Raw genomic sequence first — 22,101 nt, forward strand, 5'->3', positions numbered from 1 at the left:
GTGTTGTCATGGCACCAGCCGCATACAAATCAGTCAGCTCCATACAGTATGGGCACAAAAGGCAAAGGGCATGCCCATATATGGCCATATACTGTGATGACATCAGCAATCTCCATATATGGGCACAAAAGGGACAAGGAATGACAGATACAGAGATCTGGTTGTCCGAGCCACAGATCTGACCACTATGCCATATATGGTCATGGGATCGACCGACTTCAAACTCGGCGAGCACAGTGGTAAGGACTCGAGGGAGTGCGGTGCCCGCCATTGAGTAGTTCGGATATCCATTTGTCCAGAACCGCCTGTCCCAGAGCCTTCTATTGGAGAGTTGCGTCAATGAGGGGGCAGAAACAGCGTCGGTCACGTGGTTCATGTAAACTCGAAATAGTGACAAACGCTCCTAGACTCCAGTGCATTCCGTAAACTTCCGGTTCAGGGCTTTGTCACTATTTGGCTCCTCTCGAGCCGCAAATGGATTGGCCCGATGAAGTGAACGGAGGTGACGCAACTCTCCTTATATGGCTCTGGCCTGTCCAACCAATATGCCCTTTTCTGGGCATCCCAATACATGGGCCTATACTGATGACATCAGGGATCTCCATGTATGGGCATAAAAGGGACACAGGTAGACAGACAGAAACAGACATCTCCATATTGGACACAAAAACACAGACAGATGGGTATGGATACTCTGACAAAGCCCATGACAGACATATTTGTTGGATCGGCAGTGAAACTTAGGTGTGAGGGCTGTGTAGTGGCCCGAACTTCTAGTACAGTACAAGGGGTTTTAACCTCATTATATTGCTTAATTATATCAACCTGATTATAAATCCTATGCCAATTCCTCATGACCTCAATATATCCACGCATGTATCAAATCTTTTTTTTTGCAAAATGGGTTTGCACGTACACACACACACACACACGCACGCACGCACCACACACACACACACACACACACACACACACACACACACACACACACACACACACTCACACGCACACACACACACACACACACACACACACACACACACACACACGCCTATTGGAGACCGGATGTGACGTCACGCTCCTCTTGTCGCTCATTTGACGCTGTTGCCATGTTTGCGGAAGAAGCCCCGCCGCTCAGCCCTCCTACTCTCTGAGCCCGAAGTAGCAGTTAGCTAACAGGCTAACAGCTGCTCCTCCGTTTCCTCGTCTGTTTAGTTTGACAGCTCATCATCAAATATGAATCTGCCAAAAGGACCGGATTCTTTGTGCTTCGACAAAGACGTTTTTATGAAGGTGAGACCTAAAAACAAAATGTTATTCCAGACAGTACAGTAGCAGCAGCAAGCACACATCAGACGTTAGCCAGTGCTAACGTTACGAAGCAGTCCTAGTTTGTCAAAAATGCCAATAAATATGCAGACTACTCTTACAGACTTAAAATGTAGTTAGTATTTACAGTTTTTGACACTAATCAGACGTTAGCTGACATGTTTAGTCAGTCAAGCTGTGGTGACTGTCACTAGATCTGCCTGCCTGGCTTTCTACAGCCCTGGTGGTACAGGTTGGTCTTCAACGTTTTCCAAGGACCCCCTAGCTGAGAGACAGATGAAGCAGCCAGGGACCCCCTACTACATATTGTATACAATTGTGTTGCGGATTATATTTTTGTTGTTGATCTTTTTAGATTTCAATTCATAGATAGCTTCATAGACTTGTTTGACACACATTATCCTTTCTTGGATTCATGTTAATGTGTATACTATTTTCAGACAGTTAAGTCATACAAGCCAGCTAATACCTGCCTAAATTGTGGCGTTGTCCCACTGTCTCTGTGTCTTGCTGGCGTCCAGGATGACTTTGACGTCGACCAGTTTGTGTCGGACTGTCGGAAGCAGGTCCAGCTGGAGGAGATGAGGGAGGACCTGGAGCTCTACTATAAGCTCCTGAAGACGGCCATGGTGGAGCTCATCAACAAGGACTATGCCGACTTTGTCAACCTCTCCACCAACCTGGTAAGTGGTTGTTGTGGCAGTACCGTTGATTGTGGCCCTTGCTTTACGCTCTGTAAATCACACTGACATTCTGGCAGAGTATGGGGGAATTTTGGGTCAATTTACAGGATGCACCAATGTCTCACTATACTCGATGCCCTCTACCAATAAAACAGGGGGAATTATGCGCTTGTGGGTCAAAACTAGCCAGTTCTCTCCCTCCCCTTTGTCGTGGAATTCTGGATCAATCAGCAATCTACGAGGCACATAGGAGTCGAGACAATATTCTAGGTGGTGGTGGTTATGCTTTATGTACATGATATCATGGTCAGAAGTACATTAACACTCATGTCACTGTGGTAGGGTAGTTCTGCCACGAGCACAGGGCAGAGATCATAGTTACACTGTAGCTGCCTGAAGGACAAACTGAACCATAACAAGATAGGCTGTACCAAAACAATAGCTATTAGGCCTAGTGGAGACATTTAGGCTCTTACAATCTGTCAAATATCATAATGTATTGTAGAACTATTATAAGTGATGGTATAATATAACGGTTAGATACAAGCAGCCAACTTCTTCCACACCTTCCTATGTGGCCAACGGACTATGGCAGCAAATATAACCACTACCATCATTCGCTGGGTAACCTGCCATAGCGGCAAGGGAGGCGAGCCCAAATACTTTAGAGAAGCTTAGATTTGGGCAGGGGGAAAAAAAAAACATGGACGACCGGCGTGTGCTCTTATTTATCGGCAGCATTATGTCTTTATGACATATGTTTTCCAGACTGCAAGCTACACTTCAAATTACACCCCCTCCCTTGCTGTCTCGTCCGCAGACAGACAACCCTGACTGGGTAGAACCGCTGCACTGAATGCACACAAAATGATAATGTAGCTCATGCTGAAACAGGTGATTCATTTGGTAGTGACAGCAGACAAGTTCACAACCAGATTCAACCGAAGAAAGCGATCTAAAAACTATGCTTGGATTTGTCCCTCAGGGTAAAACTTCCTTGTTGTCACATGTCTCATTGTCACATTTTATTCAGACAAAAAACATTACAAAAGTGAATGGTATACGGAGTCGCACTGAATAGATTGGCTTGATTATAAATTCCCATGTCATGTCGAGGTAAAGATTTTTCCATCACAGCATGTCGCTTGGAGCGATGCATTCCTGATGAAGACCTATTGATCGAAACATCGAACGAACAGCAATAAACAAGTGGAGCTGAGAACCGGCGTGCAGACTTAATACTTTTTCATAGGTAATCCAAAATCCCCCCCTCCTTCTGCATTGTTTTCTCAGGTTGGGATGGACAAAGTCCTCAACCAGCTGTCCGTACCCCTTGGACAGTTACGAGAGGAAGTGCTGGTATGTATTCTGTGTGGTTCTATTTGCCTTTCCTCTTTTGTGCCACAGTGTGTACACATCAATTGGTCATCTTCTGTTGCAGAGCCTGCGGACTTGTGTGAGCGAGGTGATTCAGGCCATAGACAGTCAGCTGTCTAAACAGGAAGACCTGCAAGAGAAGAAGGTTTGGGTCCACATATATTGTCATCAGCATATCTTTTGTGTCCTCTGGCTTGAAGCAAGCAGCTGTTATTCTTATCAAGTGTTAACACTATTCATTTTCTCTCTCTGTCCTCCAGGTGTGTGTGCTCAGGCTGATCCAGGTGGTGCGGTCAGTGGAGAAGATTGAAAAGATACTGCATTCGCAGAACTGCAAGGAGTCCAACACTCTGGAGATCAGCAGGTAGACGGCTGAGCACGGAAGCCTAGGTTGTCACTTGGAAGATCATTGATGCAGCTGAATATATGGGCAATGGAAAGAGTCTTGTTTTATGCTTCCTTATGCTGCGTTCACACTGGCAGATACAAAGCTACAGAATACCATTCATTTTCAATGGAAGTCAGCAACAGGATTGTCAAAGCTAGAAATGTGTTGAAATGTTTCCCCTCATTCAGTTTAGAATATTGACTGCTGCTTGTCGTATAGTATGTTTGTTTGTTTCTTTTTTTGGAGGTTCAGAAAGCTTTAATAATGAGAAACTGGACCCTGCATTACACATTGTTAGGCATGCATCTTCTGGCGCTCGGGCCAAGAAATGTTTACAAAGAGTCTCGGAGTATACCAGAGTCTGAGTGGTTTGATCAGTGCAGTAACATTGAATTCAGTGTGTGTGTGTGTGTGTGTGTGTGTGTGTGTGTGTGTGTGTGTGTGTGTGTGTGTGTGTGTGTAGTCCTTTGTTGGCAGGTCATATCCTAGAGAGGATAGCTACAGAATTTAATCAGCTTCAATTCCATGCTGTACAGAGCAAAGGCATGCCCCTTCTGGACAAAGTCAGACCTGTAAGTGTGTTTGTTATTCAGTCAAGCAACCAATCAATCGCTCAGCCAGTTCTCCCTCCCACCCTCCATTGGTAGATAATGGTTTACATTTATTAAAAAAAAGTAGCCTCTGCAGTGCAGTTTCCTACTGGTCTATTACTACTGATTGTCTACTAACTACAGTACCTTGTTGGACTAACAATAATGACCACTCCTGCTGGCTTTTACACTGATTACCGTATATATCAACCATCTTCCTAATACTACTGCATTCACCCTATTTTAGTGCAGACAATCCATGCTGCTGATATAAAGTATCTACAGTACACCTCAAAGCAACTACACTGTATAAAATCAATAAGGACTCAATGCGTGCACATGGATTTACTATTTATACCTACTTAAAGGGATAGTTCACCCCCAAAATGACTTTTTTTTCCTATTGATTACACACCCCATGGAGACTTGAATTCATGGAAGTCTCTGGTAGGAGACTCAAAGTGTAAATTTTGAGTGTCCTACTACCGGAGACACAAGCATCTTTCCGCCCGTCATCAAATAATTGGCCTAGGAATGCGACAAAAACAAAAAGTATTTTTTTGGGGTGAACTATCCCTTTAAAGGAATGGCTAGGTACTAGCATCCTTATGTTTTTAGCATTATTATGCATTATGAGACCTCTGTGTCAGTGTTTGATGGTTCTGTCCTGTTCCAGCGTATCGCGGGCATCACCTCCATGCTGCAGCAGTCCCTGGAGGGGCTGCTGATCGAGGGGCTGCAGACGTCCAATGTGGACATTGTGCGTCACTGCCTGAGGACATACGCCACCATAGACAAGACCCGAGATGCGGAGGCCTTGGTGGGACAGGTGTTGGTCAAGCCTTACATGGACCAGGTAAATGTTGCATGCGTTTTTTCTTTTTTGTTAAAGCAAAGTTTGAGCCCTTTCTTGTCTTCGTCGTTTGGTGGTGAATATATATAATAGTAGAGATGAGGTGGGAAGATGTGAGGCCGAGTGGATGCAAATTTAGAGCTTGACATTTCAAGTACATGTAGTATAAGGTCCCAGAAATGAGAAGGAACATGTATATTTAAAAAGCCTTTATTTTTTTTAAAGATTTATTTTGGGGCTTTTATGCCTTTTATTTGACAGGACAGTAGGCTGACAGGAAATGGGGGGGGGGGGGGTGGTGACACACAGCAAAGGTCGGCGGGATCGGGAGTCGAACCCGCAACACGCTGTCAGGCTGGATTACCAGACTAGGTAGGCCAGACGGTTACACCAACCGTCCAGGCCGAGCTGGACTTACTGTTATTGACATTTCAAGTACATGTAGTATAAGGTCCCAGGTATGAGAAGGAACATGTATATTTAAAAATGTATTTATTTTTAAGTGGCTACGTAATTCAAAAGGATGCCGACATGTTAAGACCATACAGTTGGTCTTCATCAGGGCAGTCCACTGAGCAGCCTGGGCACGAATGAGCAGGCAGTGTTTCTGTTGTGCTCTTCTTTAGGAAATAAAGCAAGTGCAAAGAACCAACACTGATTGATACAACATTTATATTTGTTTCTCTATTTTGGATCAAAATGGTGGGTGCGGATCGAAGGACCTCCTCTCTTTTTGTGGAGTCTCGTTTCATCTGTTTCTTTTTCCTTTCTGTTTTGGTATCGGTAGGTGATCGTGGAAGAGCAGGTGAAGTCCAGCCCTAATGGTCTTCAGCTGATGTATTCTAGACTGCTGGAGTTTGTTCCTCACCACTGTCGACTGCTTAAAGATGTGACCGGAGGCGCCATATCCAGGTACTAGAAATGTACTATCATGGAACCAAGCTGTCATGATAATCATCTAAAGATGGACAAAATGTTTTATCTTTGTACTACCAAGAGCAGATCTGGAGTGTTTACAATGATAAAGCATTTATTTGCACCAAATTTGAACATAGTGCTTATTTGACAAAATAGCTCTAAAGAAGCTATCTTCCTTTTTAATCCATTACAACTGGGAACGCATCTGTAACCACTGAAACCTTTATTTTATACTTTGGCTATTCAAAAATAGCAGATATACAAGCACTCGGTGCCGCGCTATATGAGCTTTTAGATCTGCTATTTTTTGTAAAGTGCATCCTCTTAGTTGTGTAGTTGTTGGCTTCTCACCCTCTTTGCCACACAATTTCACAAATCATTGTTTGTAATGTCGCAAATTTACTTTATTCTCTTAAAGAGTGTCAAGCTCAAGACGGGCACATTCTGCCTACTTCTGGCGACGGCTTAATGCAGATATAGTGCCCTCTGAAGCTATATGTTTCTGTTTTGATGGCCCCTCTTGCTACAGTGACAAAGTAGACGTCGTTCCTGGCTATGATTTCCTGGTCAACTCTGTGTGGCCGGAGATCATTCGAGGGATAGAGGATAGGATGAGTTATCTCTTCAACGCTGGAAACCCCGACATATTCTATGAGGTACTGCTACACTTTATGTGTGTGTGTGTATTGAGTTTTGTGATTTTTGCATATATAATATGTGGTAACCCCATTTGTGTATATGTGTGCACACTCGTACATACGGTATGTCAGCCTAACGTTACACCATCATAGCCTAACTATAGTGTGTGTGTGTGTGTGTGTGTGTGTGTGTGTGTTGCCAGCGGTACAATGTGACCATGGCGTTTGTGCGGAGGTACGAGCGCCAGTGCAGTTCCCAGGCCAGCGTCAAGAGGCTGAGAGTTCACCCTTCTTATACAAGGTTCCACAACCATTGGAACCTGACTGTCTACTTTCAGATACGGTGGGCATTTCACTTTTGTTTTTATGTTTCCAACACCACACTACATTGTGCACTACAAACTCATTCCTATTTCCTACACACACCAAACAATCCTACTCACACCATCAGCGATATAAAGCGATATAAAGTGGAACTTTATACACTATGGACACTACAGGGGACAAGACAAATCCGCATACAAGAAAGTTATATATCAGCTTCTAGAACAAGCGGAAATTATGATACATCCTGTATGTTGACAGAACGTTCACATACTAGAATTAAAGGACAAAGGTTCACTCAATGAATAGGGAACATTTTAATATTACAATGTTCTTTTCCCTTTTCAGTAACAGTGAAAACTTCTAAGAGGCAAATACTGAACTATGCCACTAGAGGCTGCCATTAGTTGGACATGCTTGGCTGTTGAGTTTGAGAAAGCACAGGGCAGTCTTTACTGTTTGCCAACACCCCACCACCACCACCACCACAATCACAGTCACAGTCAACACACTCTCTCTCACACACACACACACACACACACACCCCCACACACACACACACACACACACACACACACACACACACACACACACACACACACACACACACACACACACACACACACACACACACACACACACACAGCCCACATGTGCATACACCAATTTGCGTCATGACGAAGGTAAGTTCCCTGCATTTCGCAATACAAGTGCAAACATCCTGCACAGTAAGTACAGTATCTTCCCGTAAGGTACTTGATTATTAGTACAGATAGTGTTTTTCCATGACATCAAGTAGCTAGGGCTGTCACGATTATTTTACTTGACAATGAATTGTCGTTCAAATAATTTCGATTAACGATTTAATTGTGTTTCTGTCGTTGAACATTGTGAACATTATGAATAAAAATTACATTTCAAATAACTTACATACTGTATTTAATAACTTTATAAAACCAACATTAATAGTGGAAATAAACTCACACGTTTTGAGCTTGTAGATCTGCTATTTCCACTATCTTCCCACTATTTCTGAAAATGTTTGAAAATATATGAAAATCTTTCAACATGGAAATGATCATGACTATTACGATTATCAATAATTGCAATTAGGCAATTATGTAGTAATTGTGACAGGCCTAGATGTAGTGTTTACAGTTCACAACGGGTACAGCATTAACCCCTGTCACTGATTGTTATGGACACATTTTTGCTTATAGCTTTCCTGACTTTCTTTATCATTTTTACACTCTCTCCTCTTTTTCCTCTTTCTTTCTCCCGCTGCTTCTCCCTCTCTAAACCTTCTACCCTCACTGCTCCTCCTTCTATCCCTCAAATACCCCCCCCCCTCTCTCTTTTTCTCTCTGTCTCTGTCTCTGTCTGTCTGTCTGTCCTCCTCTCTTTCAGGTACAAGGAGATAGCTGGGAGTCTAGAGAATGCTGTTAGTGATGGACTAGAGGCAGCACCATGTAAGAATTTCCAATCTGCATCTATGGTATTCAAATGTTTTACCCATAAGCCCCCCCCCCCCTTTGCCAAGAGGGGCTCATGGGGACTGTGCCAAAATATAAGAAAACAATATTATTTATTTTCCATCTCACCTGTACCCTACCCCTTGTAATTCCTTTGCACCCCACTAGGGGGGGCCCGCTTCACAGTTTGAATACCAACGTAGTCACACACCACCACCTTCTTTAACCCATTTGGACCTGTTACACCTATACGCTGTTCTACCTTTCAAGCTGGGAAACACCTCTGTGTCATTTTTTTTGTTGCTACAGTATGTATCGCTGTTGTCGGGCAGAAACCTCTTATCTCCATATTCTAACTTTTTTGTGTTTTTTCATAAATTAACGCCCTACTTGATCATACTACAGTGTTATACAAAAGCATCAAAAGTAGCAGAAACGTGGCCTGAAGCGACGTGTTTTGAGCTTGTAGATCTGCTACTTTTGCTATTTTTGAATTCAAATCCTGAAAATTAACCCATTAACTCATTCACTGCCTGAATCATTTCTGGCCGTGTTTGCCCACTGCCAGAGATTTTTCATTGAAAAAAAAAAGTACTCTGGAGCCGAGATACAGAATTTTTAAGTTTTAAGTTAACAAGGAAGTGGATAGGAGTCTAGATCTTCGAAAAATCATATCTCCAAATCAGATCTACAAGCTCGTAGCGCGGCACTCAGTGCCGCGCTATGAGCTTGTATATCTGCTATTTTTGAATTGCCAAAGAAATCTTAAGTGACACAGATGCGTTCCAGGTCTTAATGGGTTAACAGTTTTGGTTTAAGTTTTGGTTACCACCCGACAGAGACGATATAGCAACATAATAAAAACATTTGTGAAGTTTTTCAGAAAACTTAGGTAGGATCTAGAAGGTGTTTTTTTAAAAATCGGCTTCAGGTCTAAATGGGTTAACTCATACGCGTGTCCGTTCATCTTGTCCATCCAGCGGACAGCGTGTACCACCTCCAGGTGTCCCAGGTTTTGTGGTCTTGTCTCGTGAGGTGTTGGTCAGATAAGATCTACCTCTCACAGCTGTCCCACCGCTTCTGGAAGCTCACGCTGCAGCTCTACTCGCGATACGCCATCTTCCTCAATGAGGTAATTTACAACCGTTATAAATATTCTTTATATGCACAGCAGCACCCTTCATAATACTGACTGCAGCTCCATGTGCCAACAAGCGGGACCAGGACAGCTACAAATAGATAAGGATAATTCCTTTTAACAGGTCGTTCATGAAAGTCCTTGCGGTCTTGTTTCCAATGAGAACCTGTGAGCAATTAGGGGTTAAGAGTCTTGCTCAGGGACAAATTTCATTTCATCGACACATATGTTGACCTGGCCTGGAATCGAACCTGGGGCAACCAGGGCCTCTGGCTCCCTAGGCGGGCTCACTAACCACTCAGCTATGGCCGCCCCCAGACAGTGTAAGGACAACAGTTGTCATTATACAAGAGCAGAACTGATGAATACTGTAGGATGATTGACTGCTTTGGAGTCACTTAGTACATTCTCAATACAACTCTAATATCAGCCAAACAAGAGACTTTCTCTGTAGGTCATAATAGTATCTCAGCTAGTAAGATGAAATATACTTAAAGAGCAGCAAGTTCAGCAAGATCCAGGTTTAATATAACGATATTTGATACATATGCATCTATAAATATAGATCATCACCTGGGAATATGTCATTACCTGACATTAGTTACCGAGGGCAATGCTGAATTTTAAGGCGATAATTGTTTTATCACTTACCCAAAGCCTTATTTAGTCTCAAGATTAGCGTTTGATCAACCCAGCAACATGGCATGGTGGCCATGTTTGACACGTTGGGTTGCTTCTGCAGCAAGTTCTCTCACAGTGACATGATGGCATTTTAGCTTGTGCTGATTGGTCATCTACTGACACATCAACACATGGGTTAATCAGATATCAGCCCTTGGGCTTATTGGCTTATCACCCTCTCGGTGCATCTATCACTCCCCTCACCCAGGGCAAATAAAGGCTGGATATGTGATAATATACAACATTGCCCAAAATTTTAGTTTTGTCTTCATCCTGACTGGTATCCTGATAGGTGCTGACAAAGACTCCGACCCCTGATGTTCCCAAGGAGCCAACTAGGCCTCTGCCCAGCTCTGCCTCTTCCACCTCCAGCCGAACCTCAATGGACGAGGCCGGCAGCGAAAGCGGAAGTCCCGCCTCCCTCTCCACCAAACAGCTGGTCTTCATCGCAGCTGATATCCAAAAACTGCAGGAGCAGGTCAGCGCACACACACACACACACACACACACACACACACACACACACACACTCATGTTATGTGACATCCAAGCTTCACTGTAAAGTATTTAATGTAAGTAATGTATTCCAGTATTTCGTGAGGAGACGTGTTTTTGACATGTATTTGTAATAGTAAAGTTGAATCCCAGTCTCCACTATCATTAGAGTGCTTTCTTTAATCTAAACTGATCATAAGTGACATATATTCTATTTCTGTCCCATTTCATAGCAGTTTCTTTTACAATTTGATACTGGCCTGACTGTGTGCCTGTGCCTGTTGCTCTCTGTTAGATCCCAGTGTTGTCAGAGATGATCAGACAGAGGCTAGAGGCCATAAGCTTCAAAAACTTCACCATCGTGGAAGGTAAGCCAACCCCACACGGAATGAATGTGCTATTAGACGCAAGTGCTCATCACATGGCCAACATCCCCTGGGCCTAGTACATTAGTATGCCAGTTTTATTTTGTTACTTCATGCAGAACCATGTAGTGCCAATAGTTATTCATTACTAGACCCGTCGGGATGTATGTTTACTAGGGCATTGGAACATATACAGTAAATTCAAATTACATTTATGTTGTCCTTTTAGGCTACAAGCTCACAACGGATCACATTGCGACGCTTATAGATCGGCTATTTTTCAACAGATGAATGGAAACTATTCTGACGATTATGCAAAATAATTGCGATTATCTCAAATAATTGCGATCAGGCAATGATGTAATAGTTGTGACAGGCCTAATGTTTACTCGCACTCTCTCTCTCCCTTCCCAGATGCTCTGTCAGACTCTAAGTCTTGTCTGTCAGGCAGTATTCCTACTCTTAACGCCAAGATGACCCAGCATCTGACCGAACGCTGCTGCCGCTTCCTGAAGAGTGCCTCCGAAGTACCACGTCTTTACCGCAGGACCAATAAGGTCAGTGTGCACCCCAGCAGTTTCATTGTATCATTAGAAAACTGCACAGGGGGGCACGGTGGCGCAGTCGGTAGCGCTGTCGCCTCACAGCTAGAAGGGTGTAAAAGAATGGGGTTACAAAATCGTGGGATAATTTTTTTTTTAATACTGCACAGATGTTTTGCTGTGTAAAAGAGAGGACCTCTGTTACTTATTTTTGCACATATAATGTAACCCTTATTTATTGAATGATATTTGCACAGCATATTGGCACTTTACGTACTCAGTCGGGCATCCTAACATGCTGGCAAACTTAATGTGTTGTGTGAACAAATGAATGCACTTTCTTTGTTTCAATTGTGAGATAATGACAGAATCAACATTTTTAGGTTAACTATTTAACTGAAACCGACATTTAAATATGAATACTCTTAACTGAAACTTACATTTACAGTACATATGAATAATTTTGGTACATATAATTAACTTTTTAAACAAGTATACAAAAAATATTTTGACACCATTGATCATAATATTCATTATTTATATTCATAGATTACAGTAATGAGTTGGCATATCTGGGACTGCTTTGCAGTGGTTTATATCATATTTATATATATTTAAAAAAAACATTATTTGAGAAAATAACATTTCACAAAACACATTTAACAAAACCCAACCTTCCAGGACACGCATCACAAAATAGTATGTTTCAAAAATACCCAACATTTCACACAACTCAATTCAGAAAACAAAACAACGTTTCTGAAAACACATTTCAGATTACGGAAAGGGTAGGACAACACTAGGCCAAGTGAATTTGAAGTTTATTCAGCGTATGCTGTGATGTTTACACAGATCCCAGTGATGTGTGGTGGCTCTGAACACAGCCAGCTGTTGCTTGACATGGATGTCCCAGCATGCAGTGAATTACTAATGAACGCTGCCCAGTGCTAACTGAGAGTCTAGGGGTGCAACTAATCGATTATACCCCCCAAAAAAAGACAATTTAATAAAATCATCGATTAATAATTTATTCCTGTTTTGTTTTAAATAGCCGATTGACAATTTCTGAGCCTTTTAGATCTGCTATTTTTGCACACAAAATAGCAATACACAATAAAACTAAACATAAATTGTTCGAAAAGGAGTAGAAGTGAAGCATGGATGAATCAATGAATCAACTTAAAGGGCAAGACCACTTTGGTAGAGGTTTGGGTTGTGTATTTACCTTGCCATGGTGTAACTCCAAAGGTGGACAAGAAATTAAAAATAATTGCTCAACTGATTAGAAATTGATAGTTTAAAATATTCTCCTCATTGACTTACATTGTAAGGTAAAACAGCTCTCAAAGTCACTCTTTTAGCACCTAAACAAACACAATCAAAGCTGATTCAGACAATGTAGAACATCACCAAACCCAGTACTGTTTGTTTTTTTAATAAAAATGTAAACTTCCTGTTGATTTTGCTATTTTTATTAAAAAGAAAACCCGGACTGGATCCACGGATCCGGATCTGGATCTTCAAATAGTAAAATCAGCAGGAAGTTGACATTTTTATTAAAAAAACAAACAGTACTGGGTTTGGTGATGTTCTATATGGTCTGAATCAGCTTTGCTTGTGTTTGTTTAGGTGCTAAAAGAGTGACTTTGAGAGCTGTTTTACCGTACAATGTAAGTCAATGGGGAGCATATTTTGAATTATCAATTTCTGATCAATGGAGCAATTATTTTTTATTTCTTGTCCACCTTTGGAGTTACATCGTGGCAAGGTAACTAGACAACCCAAACCTCTACCAAAGGGGTCTTTTATACATTGCACTATGATTTAGTTTTTTTTATGTTAGAAAAACAATTCATTCAAATATTTTCTAAAATGAAAATGAAATGCGCTTCAAGATTATTTGATTAATTGAAGAAGTAATCGAAAGAATAATCGACAGTTGCAGCCCTAACTGAGTTTACTTCCTCTCTGAACAGGAAGATCCGGTGCGTGCATCGGCATACATGGACAACGCCTTGCGTCCATTACACCAGTTACTAACTGATTCAACGGGACTGGTTACTCCTTCGACAGCACAGGAATGGCTGCGAGTCACACTGACGGACTACACACAGAGGTGGGCCTGCACGCAGTCAAGAGTGTACACAAAGTTGCAAAAACACGTAACATTGCTGGATGGAAACTTAAGCTGGCATTGTTGTTAATCACTTGAGTAAAATTGTTGTAGTGTGAGGCGCAGACATGAATGATCTTTGTGTGCCTGTGATCTTTTGAGACTTGGACCATTAACATGAAAGAAGACATCCTCACTTTTAGATAGCAAGAAGTAGGCACACATTGCCTACAAGTCCAGCCCAGAAATATTCCACAGTTTAACACTCAAAGTTTAACATGAAAAGGTTTGTTCTTTGTGCCTATAAAATGCTGGATTATACTCCTTTGTAATGTAGAGACATTTAGTCTTCTTGTAGTGTAGTAACCAGCGTTTTTGAGTGTCTGCACACTCATGTCTCCTGCCCGCATGCCCTTGGTGCAGGTACTATGAGACCATCTCGGACGTCCTGAGCTCAGTGAGGAAGATGGAGGAGAGCTTGAAGCGACTGAAGCAGGCCAGGAAGGGCGCAACCACAGCCTCTACAGCAGGAACTAACGGAGGACTCACAGATGACGGCAAGATCCGCCTGCAGCTGGCACTGGATGTGGAATATCTGGGAGAGCAGGTAGTGCTATGCACACACGTTACATACACAGCCATGCATGTATATATGCTTGCATGTAAGGCCTGACCTCGACTAAGTCGACTAGTCGACTGGTTAGTCGCGGGGGGTCCGAGTCGACTGCGTGTCTCTTAGTCGACTCTAGTCGAAAAAAAACAAAAAGTTTTTTTTTTTTTTTTTTTGTAAGGGCCAAAAATGTTTTAAATTGTTTTTTGGCCAAGTCTACACCTGCAACCACACGTAACTTCCACTTTATTCTTCTTATTCCTCGTCTTTGTATTGGTAATGTTTGTGTTGGAGCGCCTCAGTGCGGCTGCAGAGTTCATGTGCAACCTCTTCCAGAGAGAGATAGAGACACTAGAAACTCTGCTGGAGACGAAACAAACTGTGTAGACTTGGCCCTTTGAAATAAAATGTATTTTGGCCCAAAAAAAAGAATTTTTTTTATTTATTTTTTTATTAGTCGACTGCCAGTCGACTATTGGCAATTAGTCGCCAATTAGAGTCGACTAAACAAATCCTTAGTCGGGGACAGGTCTAGCATGTAGGAACACACACTCACACTCACACACACACACACACACACACATCAATTTGCAAACAAACACAAAATGAGTATACGTAGTTATGGCACTCCAGAGGCTCTATTAAAAGAATAATTCTTGAACCCAACCAGTTTGGTCCAACATGACATTTGGTACCAATCAGAACTTCACTTAACTCACTGAGTGCCAGAATTATTTCTGGCTATTTCTGGCCAGTGCGATTATTATTATAAAAAAAAAATCGAAGTAAAAAAAAAGTGCTTAGGAAGCGAGATACAGCCTTTTTCAGTTATAAGTTAAACAAGGAGTGGATGGAGCTGCAAATCTTCAGATAATGATATCTTGGGTTCTGCAAAAACAAAATCCCCCAAAAAACAAAAAAAAACATGTGAAACACGTGATTGGCACGTTGCATCATAGCGGTAAAACGCGCAAAACACGTGAATGGCACTCAATGAGTTAATTTCTTGAAGTTTCTTGATCTTGATGTCTCTCTTCAACGTCGCTGTCATCTGTGTCTCAGATCCAGAAGATGGGTCTCCAGCCAAATGATATCGCAATGTTCTCCACCCTGATGGAGCTGGTGCAGGAGGCTCGGGAGTTGGCCGAACACAACCCGTAGAATGCTGCTGGGCTTGTAAGAACCAGAACACACCGAGCTCATTTCTGCAACTTACTACATCCGCCTCATGTTTGAGAACTTGGGCCAAACATACAGCGTATTTGGAAAATACACGTTGTATTTGGCTCTGCAACTGGTTAGGATGGGGCATGTCATTCCCCACCACTTTGTCATACAATGGTGTCACGCAAAAATAGCTGATCTACAAGCTCACAACAAGTTGCATCGTGACACGTTGCGAGCTTGTAGATGTGCATTTTTTGCTATTTAAAAGAAAATATATATATTTTATGAAAATGTATTCTGTATAATTTATTAAATAAATTAGCCGAACTGTTGCACCCATACTACCAAGCCCTGCCAGAATTATAAATTATATGTTCCTGCTGGATCAATGCACCACAGGAACTAGAGTTTTTCAAGGTCTTAGCATTGGGCGGAGAGATATAATATAGTTTTTTTCATTTGGGAGAATTGAATAATCACCATTGGTGCAGGTATTGTTGTTTAAACTAAATGATTAATGTTGGCGCTGGTACTGTTTTTTTTAAAGGGGAGCAAAGCATGTTGAGGTTAAGTAGTAAGCTAACAGATGGTGGCTTTACAGAAAATGACATATGATGCTTTTGGGTATTTCCTCTATGCACTATTCAGTGGAGATAATGCAAAAATCTCCAGTCCATCTCTAATACATTTTTCTAAAGAAAGAATGTCAAGTCTGTTATTCTGCAACACCAACCAACATTTTCTGTTATCTGGTGAAGGATGAATTGTAAATAAAGTAGATAACTAGTGTGAATTATGTACATTTCTATTCCAATTAAAGTTGTAACATTATGGTATTAACATGAACTTGGTAATAAAATAAAACTTTGAATACAATATTTGCTTTTTTGTTGTACTGAGGTCATATGAGGTGTCACCTTGTGTAACAAAAAAAAAGTACATTGTGCTACAAAGTATTTGGCTGCAGGGTAATATTAAACACATTAATATACCTGCACTCAAGTATACACTTGATGCATTATACAAAAATGAACACATTTTGATGCATCATCACAAGCTTTAGTCAGCATCATCACTAATTGTAACTAACTAGAGGTTCGGGCCGCTGCGCGGCCCTCCCGTCTAGTAGCCCGGCCCGCACATCGGAGACAGAGACAGCAGAGCGTGTCGACGTTCATTGCAACACGGGTGTTTGTGTCGACACGCAGATTGAAAGCGAAACCTAACTGCATCATGCAAACCGAAAGCGAAGCGAGACCTAACTTGTTGGAAACCCAGACAGAAACGGCTTGGAGAGGCAGACACACAAACAGCCACACATGCGCGCGACTCTATTGTATATTAGGATACTTTAGCTTTTCTCTGTTGTACATGAACTATTATTGGGCACTGTGATGGATGCAGTATGCACAATTAAATATATATATTTGATGCAGACGCAACTGGCTGAGTTATGATTTAATGTGAATAATTGTTAGAAAAGGTAACAGCCCATGAAATACTGCAAAAATGTAATGTCTTGCAAGACACTGACATTCTGTACTGCAGTTTCAGGTCCAATAGACAGTTACAGATGGACAAAGCATTGACTAGAGTTTATCAGTCAAGTCAAATACAAGTTTTGGACAAGGGAGTATGGGGGTCGAACAGAAAAATAGACATTTCATGCATATTGAAAAAAAGTATTTATTTCAGAAATTACAAATCATAGAAAAACTAAAATAGAATCTTTGTTAATACAATAAAACTAAGTATTAGTTATATGTCACACACAATCGTCTATCTACTGAATGTAATATACAGAACACTGCTATTTGTAGAGGAAACAAACGTGTTTTCAATGTGCTTTTTTGGAAACATGTTGACTCGGCTCACAGTAACATTCTTTGATAAATACTGAAAAAAAGAGCATAATATCGGTTATCTCCCTCAACTCTTCCAGGGTTTGGCATTGGCGAATGACCAAATAATACTAATAGAACACTGATAAGTCATTCTTATGTGAGGTTTTAATTCAGCAGAACTTCTGCTTTTCAACTTGGAGTTATCCACTTTGTAGGATAGAGCACTATCACTAGTCTGGGTCCTTGGGACTCAGAGGGTTGAGCTACGTAACAGGGTGATTGATAGACAGCAGAAACTTAGTGCTGCGTGTACAGAAGGTTTAGCGGGTAAACGTTGGTGCGCTGCTGAAGAGAAAGTGTTTCTTGATGAGGGACTATCTGCATGTTCGCCAACTAAGAACCAGTGCCTCACACAGAGGAATGAGGTCTCGAACATAAGTGGAAATAATGTTTTTGCGATAACAATTTGCTTCAGACCGGAGTCTTTAAGCACCAAGTGGCTTTAGAGAGTTGGCTTGGTGATCTTGCCCAGCAAGAGGATGGCATTTGAGTCTCCTTCTATGACGGTGAAGAAGAACGGACGGTTGATGGTCAGCTTCAGAGGTATGCCTGCTTCCTGGTTATTGTCCTGTTGCTCTGCGCCGCCTTCTGAAATCTCAACCGATACCCTGTACATTGCCTTGGGCGAGAAAGAACGACGAATTAATGACACTCACACTCATGCAGATACAGACACAATATAGATCTGTGTAGTGTGTCGAGACAACCGTCTCAACAGTTCTATCTCACCTTATCTATAGTGAAGGGTTTGGTAGTGCTGAGTCGGTCAAACTCTGCCTTGGAGCCTAACAGTAGGGTCTCTACTTCTGCAGACGTGTTGTTCAGCATACCACGCAGGTCAGTCACAGTAGAAATGGAGAACTTGGGCAGAGAGAGTTCCAACAGGCTGAATGGATGCATGGATGGACGGACAGAGGGAAGGGGTCAGATAGGTGAGGTCAGAGAGAAAAGGCTTTTGTTTGAATTATTGCTATCCAAGTTGACATGTAATTGACTGACGCTCCACCTCCACATTCCCAAATGCAAGGCTGCTAGCGTATGCTGCACATTGACATGGCTGGACATCATTGATTGACTGACTGACTATGGGGGGCTGACAGACAGTCTATGACTAAGGTATTTTGAAAAGAAGTAGGCTAAACAAACTAGTAATAGTAGTATAATCAGAAAGCTAAGCAATATAGATCAGGCATTGCAAAAAGGCTGTGGTGGGGCGGACTCCTATAACAAAAAAACAAAAAAGACAGGGTCCAATAACGGTGTGTTTTCATGTGGATGTCAGACTTCATGAGGCCAGTCTGACGTCAGTCACCAATAACTGTATTTCTGGCAGATTCGACTGCTATTTGACTTCTTTAAAATGTAACATTCTCACTGCGGCTGTTCAGGCTAGCTGTTCCCTGCTGTGGTTCGTCTGTTTGACTGGCGGCATCCCTGCACGGCCTAAGACCTTGTTGATGTTTCAAAGAACCAGACTTTCAACTTGTTTTGTCGCAAAGTATAGTGGGATTATATTCAGAGCTCTGGGCTTCGAGGTGTGTTGGGCATTAAACTCACCCTTCCTTGAAGTTCTGGCTCCAGCCAAAGATGATTTCGGTGAACAGCTGATTTTCTATGTCATGGACACTGACCCCTTCGTGAGGCAGGACCAGCAGCATGTATGACTGTGCACTCAGAGGCAACTTCACCACCGTGCATCGCCGACCCTTTTTAGTCAAACAACAACAACACTTTTTACCAACAAGTTCAGACATCAAGTCAGTGGGAATACATTTACTGTATATGCAGCTGTGGCTCTCTAGTGAGGAAGATTTGTGATACTGTTTATGCTCGGCATATATCCTCTGTATAACTACCTCACTGCTACTCCCCCCGCCCCACACACACATTCAAAATAACAGCATCCAAAATGACTAAGCCTAAGAATCTTTAAGAAACGCATCAAATTACCTTGTCATTGAAATAGCTGTAGTGGCCTGTGCGGGTCATCAAGGGAACCAGCACTGTGGTTGTATCATCTACATGGAACTCCTGCATGGACGTTTTCTCTGGTTGGAAAGCTGTCCTCCAGTTACCTAAATAAACAAACCAAGAAAACCCTCAGATACAAAGTACAATAGATTTTACAATACTCTGGGCTGCTCTGTATTCCCAACACACAAACAAAGTTAAATCTCTTGTACATTGGAATTAACTTGGAATAGTGACAAATGTTAATTACAATACCAGCGACCTTGAAATAAATTACCCATCCTAATCAAAATGTTATGCCATACAGCAGTCCCAGGTTAAGGCATACTTGATTCATCAAGGAAATGTTAGTTGAAATCAGTCTGTCTTCTGGAAACCAGTGATATAAGACATGGCAAACACACACCTTTGAAGCTGAAGGAGCTGAAGAACAGGAGTTTGGCATCGGAGCTCAGATCTTTGAAGAGACCTTTCACGGTTCCGTCTGACGTCTTCTCCACAAAGTTGTTCACCTGCTCCTCTGCCTCCTGGGGCCTGGAGAAGTCCACGCCACGGATGAACGATGCGTCCGAGAAGTCCTGCGTGCCTTGGATAAAGTCCTCTGACAGACGGCAGTCCCGGCGAGTGAAGGCCCACACCCGGGTTATGATCTCATCTTTGGGTCCTTCGTCCACTCGAGAGTTGATGCTCTGCAGGGTCTTCAGAACAGTGTGTCCGTTCACTAACCGCACACAGTCCTCTCGGTCTGTGTCCAAGCCCAAGCCCAGAAACATCTAGTAGATGGGGAGACAGGGTTGGGATTCAATTTCAGTTCTTTGTAATGTGAAAGCACAAATCAATTCATTCGTTAATTCATTGATGAGACAATGAAGAATCGGTGGGCACACTTTTCATCTTCTCGGCTAACTCACTTCTTCGTGCTATACTACTTCTGCTGATGATCTTTTGGAACCTATAATTACAAAGTAGAACTGTGACATTCTCTTTTTTACTGCAGTGTGCCATAAAAAATACTGACATCAAATCAAAGGAAGAGAAAGAAGGCTAATTCAGATGACGATGGTGCTGTCAAAACAACAAATATTTATATATATATATATATATATATTTATATATATATATTTTGTGGCTGCTCATCCTCCCTTCCTAGGACTCTTTAGAGGCCAGCACTTCTCCAATCCAGATGTGTGTTTTCACCCAGCCTCCTACATCAAATCAAAACAATAAATTAAATCACGAACCTGATATGAGCTGGCGGTCTTCACCGACGCCCCCAGGTAGAAGGTCACGAGGGATCCGAAGGCGTTGACTGGAGAGAAGAGGGTGTTGGCTCCATGCTTCTTGTTGAGATTCTTGTAAATCCTCAGGCCCAGAGAGTTCATCAGCTCGGCCAAAACCGCCGTCCTCTGGGTGATGTTTTGCCTCAGCCCGTCCTGGTCAGACGGGTCCCTGTTGTCAGGCGCCAGGACGTTTATGTCGAGGGCCGCCACGGGAAGCGTGTCCAGAGGCCTGTCGGGCTGGGCCTTTACAGTCTCGCAGCTGACGTTCTCAGCGGCAAAGAGGTAGAAGGGGTGAACGTACACACGGTTGGCTTGACTTCCAAAGAAACAGCAGCATAATAGGAGGAGAAGAGAAAGGGACCAAAGTCTCTGCATTTTTCCTTCCTCAGCCGTCAATTTCACCTTGTTCTTGTATTTAGAGAGGTTGCTCTGTCTGTGGGAGGGGGGCATAGATTGTATTAGCTTGCGATGCATGAAATTGTCTCAAGTAACACAAACTTCTTTCATTCTTTTAATCGTCTCTAGAGGTTTTGAGAATGCATCAGTGCTGTGAATTGCGTGCCACTATAGTGGGATTTTACTCTGAAATCTGGCTTAGCTGGCAGGGTCACTACACAGTAAAATCCTCAGTGTCGATTTAATGCAAAGAGTGTATAAATAGGATATATTTGTGCACACTCTTAGTCAAATGAACACTCAGGATTTTGCAGTGTATGGTATAGAGCACCATGTCAATGATTGATTCATGGCTCATTGTGAGCCCTCTCTTTCCTGGTGACCAGTGAATAAAAGCAGGCTTTAACCTCTGCAATAGAGGTCGCAGAGTTAATGAAGAGGAGCATGGATCTTTGTGTGTCTGTGGGTGTATGCGTGCGTGGGCGCCGCCTGCACTCACAAAGGCACAGAGAAAGGAAATCGAACACTTGCTAAAATATGGTGCACGTTAAATGTGGCTCTACCCCTGAGCTCAACATATTAACAACCAGCCTGAAAAACTTAACGTGTAAAGAAGATAACCTATTATAGTTGGAAGTAGTAAGATGGGCATAATGTTCAATATGGTCAGTTTTCTTTTCTATTTTTTTTCTATCCTTTTTTGCCTCTACTGAAGGTTTCAGCACCGCAGATTCTTGTTGATTATGTGATAATTATGACTAATGATCACATTAAGGATGATTAGCTGAATTGATCAAAATTTTATGGATGGAAAAATTGCTATGATTATTATTTTATTTAATATGTTTTTGAATATTTTAAATATGT

At 42.1% G+C, this 22,101-nt stretch overlaps 2 protein-coding genes across 2 annotated transcripts; one reads left to right on the plus strand and one right to left on the minus strand.

The window, feature by feature from the left end:
- Positions 1-1,150: 1,150 nt before the first annotated feature.
- cog2 (component of oligomeric golgi complex 2) lies at positions 1,151-16,559 on the plus strand. The gene is made up of 18 exons (XM_080449387.1): positions 1,151-1,293; positions 1,851-2,012; positions 3,306-3,371; positions 3,454-3,534; positions 3,650-3,753; positions 4,241-4,349; positions 5,044-5,223; positions 6,008-6,132; positions 6,668-6,794; positions 6,980-7,119; positions 8,508-8,569; positions 9,553-9,704; positions 10,684-10,869; positions 11,182-11,254; positions 11,666-11,808; positions 13,770-13,909; positions 14,330-14,513; positions 15,579-16,559. Exons 1-18 carry the CDS (start codon positions 1,237-1,239, stop codon positions 15,675-15,677), a joined length of 2,190 nt encoding a protein of 729 aa, XP_080305513.1. The 5' UTR covers positions 1,151-1,236; the 3' UTR covers positions 15,678-16,559.
- Positions 16,560-17,365: 806 nt separating this feature from the next.
- Positions 17,366-21,213, minus strand: agt (angiotensinogen; the record flags this gene model as incomplete). The annotated part of the gene is made up of 6 exons (XM_080448783.1): positions 17,366-18,206; positions 18,317-18,473; positions 19,145-19,293; positions 19,538-19,662; positions 19,965-20,331; positions 20,800-21,213. The coding sequence occupies 6 exons, from the start codon at positions 21,211-21,213 to the stop codon at positions 18,030-18,032; spliced, it is 1,389 nt and encodes a 462-aa protein (XP_080304909.1). The 3' UTR covers positions 17,366-18,029.
- Between the last annotated feature and the right edge of the window lie 888 nt (positions 21,214-22,101).

The sequence above is a fragment of the Gymnoscopelus braueri genome (genome assembly GCF_963280865.1).
Source record: "Gymnoscopelus braueri genome assembly, chromosome: 14".
In the NCBI taxonomy this organism is placed as follows: domain Eukaryota; kingdom Metazoa; phylum Chordata; class Actinopteri; order Myctophiformes; family Myctophidae; genus Gymnoscopelus; species Gymnoscopelus braueri.